Raw genomic sequence first — 9,294 nt, forward strand, 5'->3', positions numbered from 1 at the left:
GCATGTTCATGCACGGGCTTGTATCACCTATTTACCTTTGTAAGCTTTTAGTCCTCCAGGTTCTCCACATAACATGCTGTTTTCTGCTTCTCTCTGCAGGGTTGTGTGAGCGACGCGTCCTGCCGGAGTGGGGAGTACTGTGTGGTGGATCCTGCCACTGGAGCCGGGAAATGCAAAACGAATATTTACGGAGACGTTCCCGGAATAGACAGGAACCCTACGCCCGAGGTATGTACTGTAACATGCATGTTCTCTATGTAACTTTATTTTGCTTGATAACATTTGGCTTTGCATGTGTTTGATACAATGTATCAAATGGTTATTGTACTGGAAACATAATGTTTGCAAAGAACAATGTCTATCTTCTAATGGTCTAACCTAAGAAACTACTGTACAGCTTTGTATTTTCTACTCAAAGAAATTCATATGTATTATGACCAGCCTCTCCAAGTCTGTCCCGCAATTTGTAACATAATGTAACCCAACACCACACTACAACACCTATGTCATTGCCCCAGTTACCATGGTGACAGCAATCTGGTCCAGGTCATTGACCTTATGTGTTTGGAGAAGAAACAAAGTAAAAACAATGTTTTCCTTCTGCGAAGGTAAACATAATAATCTAACGTATTTCTCTACTTGCCTTGCCCAGTCCTGCAGAACTGATGCAGACTGTCCGCGGGGGGCGATGTGCGAGCAGCGCCCGGCGGTAGGGTACGGGCAATGCATCCAGGCACCGCCAGGGGGCATTGTACAGCCTCGACCGCGACCCCAACCTCAGCCACAGCCACAACCCCAACCGCAACCACAACCTCAACCGGTACGTAACATGTGAAACCTGGTGGGGACTAAGAGAGGGTGAACAGGTTGCACTTTCACAATGACTGACTGACACTCTAAGCTTGCTGACACAACATGTATACCTTTATAATCATTGGAAGAATTGCTTAGAGTTTGTAGACTTACGTGTCTGAGCTGCTTCCTTCAGCTCCATAACATCTCCGTTAGTTTGTAGCATAGAATTAGTTGTACTGTTGCTATGACTGTCTCATGTGAAACTACGTACTGCATTTGGCCCACGTGGGCAAGAATGTGCAAGTAAAGATCACTGTCATTGTAAAGTATCATCATTAGTATTCTTACCTGGTGGTCGAAAACTGCAACTAAATAGACCTATCATCTCCTCCGTATGTCCCCCAGGCAAAGTACTGTCTAGAGCAGAGAGACTGTGGCAGCGGGTACACCTGTAACTTCCACTCTGAACTGGGTTACGGGGAGTGTCAACCTGGCAACATCCGGCCTCAGCCACCGCAGCCAGATCCGGTAAGGACCGCAATCATTTCTGTCGGGAATAGCAGGCTTCTTGGGTCAACCAGGCTTCTTGGGTGATACTGTAGTAGTATAGGTAAGGTAAAATGCTGGCGTCGATATGAAAATGACCTCACATAATGGAATTTACAATGGTTTGGCCTTACCAAAAAGCCTGCTATGGAGGCTATTGGTGATATGCGAATCGGTAAGGTAAAACGCTAGCAGCAATATGCAATATGTTTTCTTGCATAATATATAATGCCATCTACAATGGTTGGGGCCTTACCATATTGGATATTATTAAGGACTTAGATAAGAAATAGTTACCTAGTTTACGTTGAAAATAACTTACTATATAACCTAGCTGTACAACTGCAAACCCTACGAAATCTTCATTTCTGGTCAAAGAAGGTACACATTATTGACAAATATAACTTGCAACAAGTTTTATATACTTGTACTTGAGTAGGTCTCTGACATCTCTGTGAGTGGCCTGCGTCAAAGTCATCCCTCCGTCTGCACAGAGTCCTGCGCCATACTTGGCGGTCATGGGCAATCGTCTTCAGGTCCTCTAGAGTCAGACTGGGTTGGTGCATGGTCGTCCTGGCATCCTCCAGTACACATGTCAGCCAGGTCTTCCTCGGTCTTCCTCTAGATAGAAGAATATCTGAGCAAAAATGGAAAAAAAAGTATTTAGAAATTAAAATGCAGTGAACTAAAACTAGAAATATTTCTCAGTCCCGCCGTCAGAGCTGTATGAACGACAGAGACTGCGGGCGCGGGAACTACTGTGACGTCAGCGAGCCCACAAACCCTTTCGCGGTCGGCACCTGCAGACCTGGGCAGAGACCAACAGGACCCGGAGGGGTAAAAACCATTTTCCCACAAAACTGACATTTAATAAGCTAAATACATATCTTACACAAAAAATATGAACATCTAACAAAGGATGACATATGTCTTCATTTAACCACGATGTCATAGAAAAACTCATCGTCTACAAATGTCTCAAGAAGAGAGAAGAAACATATAAAATATAGATACAGATGTACAGAACAATCATGTGGCATAGATCCCTATTACTTATGGGGCATATAAATGGGCCCCAATGGGCATATAAATGCACTAAACTTCATTGTTGATATCACTGACATTGAGTGCCCAAATGGGGCACGTGTAAACTCATGCCATGTAAAGTCATGAGTTATGTCACAATCCTGTTATCATAATTATCGATCATCATTAGTGATTTTTTAAAGAAGTAGACTCATTAAGTTCAAGTGCAGTGGATCCTTGCTGTCTTAACCGCGCTATCCTCTAAAAATAATATTCTCTATTGTTTTGTAGATTAAGTTTTGTACAGAAGACCATGACTGCGGTGCTGATCACTTCTGTGAAGCTATCGTCAATGGCTACGGAGTGGCAGGGATCTGCAAGAGGGGTACACGTGCAGGACCGGTAATAATATTAATAATACACTTTATTGCACTTAGGTTAATCGTGCAATGTACTATGTATGGCATCATCTACTGCTAAATAACAAATACATGAACTATTCTTAGAATTTAAGATTCCAACATAAGGCCACACCAATTTAATTTGTTGTTTCTCAGATTTTTTCAGAAAAAATATGGAGCAACAGGGCGAAATAAAAATTAAAAAAAAAACAGGCCAAGGTACCCCATGATAGCCGAAAATGTTATGATATGAGCCATGAAGTCAACATACATTTGTACCAGGCTGGTTTATAATTAAAACAATAGATTTTGAACTTTTAATGAACAAAATTGCATTGTTACATTGAAAAACTTTTAGAACTAGAAAGAAAAGGACTGTCTTCAACCGTTGGGGCCAAAATATGTCTTTCATTCAATCATTAGCATTTTGCAGTTGATTTAGAACCGAAATTTTTTTTTGCAAATCAGAAAAAAATGGACAGGGCGATCCGAGAAGCAACAAATTAAATTGGTGTGGCCTAACGGAAACACTTGTTATGAATTTTCTGCCAAACACCTCGAACTTCACATTTAGTATATAGAGAAAATTTATAAAGGTCCACTGTCAATTTTTCACTATTTTCTTGGAGCCTATGAGTTTTATGGATGAGAGGTAATTGACATACTGATTTGTGTTGTTTTTTTATAGGTTTTCTACTGCAATCGTGATGAGGACTGTTTCGACATAGGTGTCTGTGACATCATGCCTGGCCAGGCATATGGAACCTGTGGACTGGTAAGATACATTTTAAGAAAATTTTGAAGAAAGCTAGGAAAGTTCTCTCAGCTTCTTGTAAGTGTCAACATGGGCAAAAATAGTCTTGAAAAAAATAACAAGCCATAAAAACATACAATCATTCAACTCCACATTAATTCACAACGCATATTTGCTTCATCATGTTATTCATGCTACTAGAAAGTGTCATGATCACTTTGTAACTTGTTGACATTCTTGTGTTAGAAACAAAGTTGAAATACGATTTTGTAACATATATATCTTGAACTTCCTTCCAGCCAAAGTACTGCTACCTGAACTCCCACTGTGACCCTGGAAACTTCTGTGACTTCATCGGACCGGGAACGTACGGTGTCTGCAGGAGAGGGCCGTTCCCTACAGATGTGGTCAGTTCAGTATGATAGCTATATAACTGTGCTATAACCTTACAGATTTACAATTTAAAATGTACCTCTTGCACCTTGGTTTCTTAGCCCAAGTCAGGGTAGTGGGGGCACTGTATGGTAGAGTGTCTGATTGGCTACCTCCACGTGCACCCCGACCGTTGTGTACTAGAGTTAGGGTTTCCGCAAAGCTTTTGGATGTTACCATTTTTTCTCCTGCCTTCCTCTTTTCTTTTACTTTAATGCACCTCTACCTTGAACTAATTGTAGATAGTGGTTTCGTAATCACTTCTTTTACAAGTATGTGTATCTGTTTTGTATATCTCTTTTGTATGGGTTTGATTTTCTAGATGTTTAGTTAATGCTACTGGCATTTTGTAATCAAGCCAGTTGGTCCTGTTGCAGCTTGTTAAATGAAAGAGAATAGATGCTCCACAATGTGCTGTTATTAAAGGTTTGTCCCTTTTATTTGGGTGGTCTGTTCTACAGATTTGCTACCAAGACAGGGACTGCAATGGCGGGCGTTGCAACCTTCTGTACGGCCAGTTTGGAGTGTGTGAGGACAACCCTTACCAACCTCAACCGCAACCTCAACCTGTACCACAACCCCAACCCCAACCACAACCTCAACCCCAGCCACAACCTCAACCCCAGCCACAACCTCAACCAGTGCCACAGGTACATTTAAGACAGTACAAGTTGTATATATTCTTTCATTTAGAATTCCTAGAATTTCATTCTAGGATGGGTTGCTCTACTATATGGCTTTTAGCCTTGTACAAACATGTTGTCAGAAGCAATATGTTCCATGTTCAAGTACCATGTTCATGGAATGTAATATGCAGTACATGTACCACATTCATTGTAACATCTTCATGGACATCACAGATAGTACAGTGTTTATGTAACTCGCAAACATGTTGTCAGAGTGTTTGTTACACGATAATTGTATATTTTCTTCAAATGCAATTCTACATGCTTCAAGTAGTAAGTGTTTTTTATTATTAGATGAACAATAACATATAATTTTGATATATGGACAGTTAGTATTAGCATTTGAATTTAGAATTTCAGTGTTCCCATGTTTTATAACATGTACATGTAGACCACATATGGTGACATGTGCATTTATTAGCCCATCTAGGCAGGAATATGGAATGAAGAGTAGGCCACACCAATTTTATTCCTTGGTTAACGGATTCGCCCGCTTCATTTTTTTCTGATTTGCAAATAAAAATAAAAATTCTGAATCAACTGCAAAATGCTCATATTTTGCCCTGAACAGTTAAAAACAGTCCTTTTCATCCTAGTTGTTACAGTTATTCCATCTTTCAATGCAATGGTATCATTAAAAGTTCAAAATTCATTGTTTAAATTTTGAACCAGCCTGGTGTGTTGACTTCATGGCTCCTATCGTACCATTTTGGGCCATAATAGGAATGGATGCCTAGGCCTGTTTTTATTTCTTCTTTTTTTTTGCCCGCCCGCTCCATTATTTTTCTAGAAAAATTCGTTAACCAAGAAATGAAATTGTTTTGGCCTTATTGTTACTCATGTGTATCTGTGTATCTTATTCTCACAGTCTGGCTGTGCGATATCCCTCTCTGACCTGAGAGGGACCGGATACGGCACGTTTAAGGAGTGTAATGTCTACGACGACTGCCCAGCGTACGAGTATTGCTCCTTCGACATTTGTGACCAAGGACGCAGGGGCTACTGCATCGTAAGTTATAGTATATCATATCATATTTTATTTCTGTTTTCTTTTTTACCTGAAAGTAGTGTGGTATAGCCTGGACAACAACATTAACTGTTGACAAGACGGTACCACTCCACAAAAAGCATAGGGGTGTCCATTATACAGATATAATTTGTTTTAGAGAGAAAAATCCTAGAAAAGTAACATTTGCAAAGCAAATGCATAATGTTTTATACCTTCACATGGTCAAGTCCACCAAACTACTGCACTGTTTATTCTTATACATACCCATTCATGTAATACATGTAACGCGTTATATGGTGACCAGCCTCTTCATCACTACTGTTCTGCTACAAAATGTAACCCAACACCACCTGTTACCATGGTGACAGACACCTGGTTCAGGTCATTGACTTTATTTGTTTGGAGAAGAAGAAGAAACTGAGCAAAAACAGTATGTTTTCCTTCTGCGAAGGTAAAAATAACAAACAATCTGCATCATCTGGACCCAAACGACTAAGTATATACAGTGTCATGGAAAACATATATCCAAGAAATGCATTTGTACAATAAAGCTACCATTAGTTATAGCTGCTGACAATTGAGGAAGTAAAAGTTGAGAATCTGTTTTCTTCTTTAATTCTACCCAAAACTTTCACACATATACAAATGAAAAGAAAACTACTCTCCTCTTAACATCAGAAAACCCACAAATTACAGAAAAAGTGGGATCCTTTGTCTTCCTCTATCTTCAAAAAAGCAGTCAAACCCAGTAGTTTTTTCACTAGTAGTTTCTTAGTAGTTATCAGTAGTTCTATGTGTACTAATTGTCTGTTTTTTATACCATATGTTTCTTCTGTTCCTGCAATTAGCCCTTGGGCATGAATTTGCAATAAAACAATTATATTTAATATTGACTTTACCTTTTTAGGGTCGTGACTGCTACGCTGAGTCGGACTGCCAACAGTACAGCGCCAGGTGTCACATGGAAGGGGACTACTTCAAAGGCTGGTGCAAGCAGTGACGTCATACCTCTGTTCCAACATCCTGCGGTGCTGTATCAATTGTGTTTACACATATTAATTATTATCCAATATGATACAAACAAGCACATCGGCAGAACATACTGCACCTGCGCAGAACCCCGTATTTTCGCGTTTTTCGTTGGGTTTTTGGTCAACGTTGCATCGGAATTTTGCCTGTTGCAGAGGCTACTGTCGACTACTGTCAAAATGCTAACCTTATATGAGCGAATACAACCTTATATGAGACATTCTGCCGAAATGCTATGTACAATACATTGCGGGTTTCGCGCAGGTGCAGTACGTTCTGCCGACATGCTTTCCGACATAACATTTGGAAACTACTGTCGAAATGCTAACCTTATATGAGTGAATACAACCTTATATGAGACATTCTGCCAAAATGCTATATATGTACAATACATTTAATATGGGTTTCGCGCAGGTGCAGTACGTTCTGCCGACGTGCTATACAAACAAAGCGTTCATACAAACATGATTCGAATTCACTTCATATTGTCCTCTGATGGAAGCTTGCAATATCAAGTTCAACAGAAATAGTGTTTTGTATTACTTTTTGAACAGAACACAGTAGCTATTATTGTCAAATGTATATCTGGTGCTCTTAATAATACGTCTATTGACTATGCAAGATATTAAACCATTGTTTATGTATATGATCAGTGGATTTCAAGGTTCTGATATATCTTTGTCATGTGAATCATAATTCCAATACAAACCTCAACTACAGTTTTATCAATTTTATTGTCATGAGAAGCGTTGACTACATTCTTGTGTTTTATTGTATATATTGCATTAATTCTATTTTATGTTATTGCATAAAAGCTGAGAGTTGTGAAATTGGGTTAGATTATGGTATTTTCTATGCTAATTTTATGTTCATAAAAAGTTTGTGCATGAGGTGAGATGTTCTATATTAATATGAGGTTTAGTATATTTATTTATTATTGCTACATCTGAATAAGATGTATTATATTTGTGAAAGACTAACAGAACAATGTATTACCGTATCTTGACAATCCACATTGGAATTTAAAGTTGACGTAGAATATCATTACATTAGGCCACACCAATTTTATTTCGTGGTTAATGGATTTTTCTAGAAAAATAATGGAGCGGGCGGGAAAAAAAATAAAAAAATAAAAACAGGCCTAGGCATCCTATTATGGCCCAAAATGGTATGATAGGAGCCATGAAGACAACACACCAGGCTGGCTCAAAATTTAAACAATGAATTTTGAACTTTCAATGATACCATTGCATTGAAAGATAGAATAACTGTAACAACTAGGATGAAAAGAACTGTTTTCAAGTATTCAGGGCAAAATATGAGCATTTTTCAGTTGATTTCTGAATTTTTATTTTATTTGCAAATCAAAAAAAATATGAGGCGGGCGAATCCGTTAACCAAGAAATTAAATTGGTGTGGCCTTAGCTATCATTGTCAGAACTATCACACAAGCCACATATTCCTCAGGCCATGTGTGCAGTGTACAGTACACTCAGTCTTGTCACGGGAGTAAAGCAGTAAACCACATGCCCGTAGCCAGGATTTTGAATGGGGGGGTTCTTCCCACTGCTTGAGGGGACCTCGTGCGCCGGCGCGAGGTTCCTAGGGGGGTCCAGGGGCATGGTCCCCCGGAAAATTTTGAAAAATAAACCTTCTAAAATGGCATTTCGTGCATTTTTGAGAGGATTTCCAAGAAAAAAATCAGAGATAAATTTTTATCTAATGACAAAGGGAGCAGTTTTTCTACGATTCAAGTCCATCTTTTCAAGAAAAATCTTGGACCTTTACATAAAAAGTGGACCAAAAAGTGGACCTTTGAGCCTTCGACCCCCCCCCCTGGCTACGGGCACAAACCACTCACATTTTGTGAACATATATGGAAATATTTCTTGTGTGTATCACCAAATATTTATTTCATGTTCGATAACAGTTTCAAGTTCAACTGATTGTAATATGTGCCTACTATTGTGGACAACGAAAAGGGTACTGTTCAAAAAAAGATGGATACATGAATACTAACTCCTGCTAAGGAAAACAAAAGACTTGAGATTTTTTAAATATTATATTATATTTATTTTGGTGCAATATAACTAGCTGGTAGTATGGAACCCTATTGAGCAAATATTTGAAGACTGTCACAACGTTTTTTTTTAGTTTTCATCTGTAGAAAAATTTAGAGTTGGATGGGGATATTTACAATGTAGTTTAGCAAAACTAGAATTTTAGGCTCTTTGAAAAGTGAAGCATTATATATAGGAACTGTTGTGTTATTGGCCAAGCGAATTAATTCATTTATTGTAATGTATATGTCTGTGGGGAAATAAATTATTAAAAAACATACAGGCATTTGTTGAAAGTTGTCTCATCATATGTTGCAAACAATTAGGTTGACAACTAGGACGTCCTTGCTACAATGTGTCTAATATAGAGGCTTTTCATATCAACTATGTTGCATGATACTTGTTCAACATGCTACTTAACCAGTTTACCCGCCAAAATTCCTATGATAATTATTATGACGTCATAGGAAACTCTCAAGATATGACTAGAGAAGACACTAACATAAACAGAGCGCTAAAATGTACTTGGACTACAAATTTCTTACACAGAAATCAC

The 9,294-nt window shown here is 38.7% G+C and overlaps 1 protein-coding gene across 1 annotated transcript in view; it reads left to right on the forward strand.

Moving 5' to 3' along the window:
- The window catches only part of LOC109467317 (latent-transforming growth factor beta-binding protein 4-like), a 33,464-nt gene extending 26,646 nt beyond the window's left edge, over nt 1-6,818 (forward strand). The window contains exons 13-21 of the mRNA XM_019765261.1: nt 85-228; nt 653-820; nt 1,201-1,323; nt 2,659-2,769; nt 3,457-3,543; nt 3,822-3,929; nt 4,416-4,604; nt 5,509-5,649; nt 6,557-6,818. Of these exons, the coding sequence (XP_019620820.1) occupies nt 85-228; nt 653-820; nt 1,201-1,323; nt 2,659-2,769; nt 3,457-3,543; nt 3,822-3,929; nt 4,416-4,604; nt 5,509-5,649; nt 6,557-6,649 (1,164 nt within the window). The 3' untranslated portion in view covers nt 6,650-6,818. The remainder of the gene's footprint in view (nt 1-84; nt 229-652; nt 821-1,200; nt 1,324-2,658; nt 2,770-3,456; nt 3,544-3,821; nt 3,930-4,415; nt 4,605-5,508; nt 5,650-6,556) is intronic.
- Nucleotides 6,819-9,294: the final 2,476 nt, after the last annotated feature.

The sequence above is a fragment of the Branchiostoma belcheri genome, unplaced genomic scaffold, assembly GCF_001625305.1.
Source record: "Branchiostoma belcheri isolate BF01 breed outbred unplaced genomic scaffold, Haploidv18h27 scaffold18, whole genome shotgun sequence".
NCBI lineage: Eukaryota > Metazoa > Chordata > Leptocardii > Amphioxiformes > Branchiostomatidae > Branchiostoma > Branchiostoma belcheri.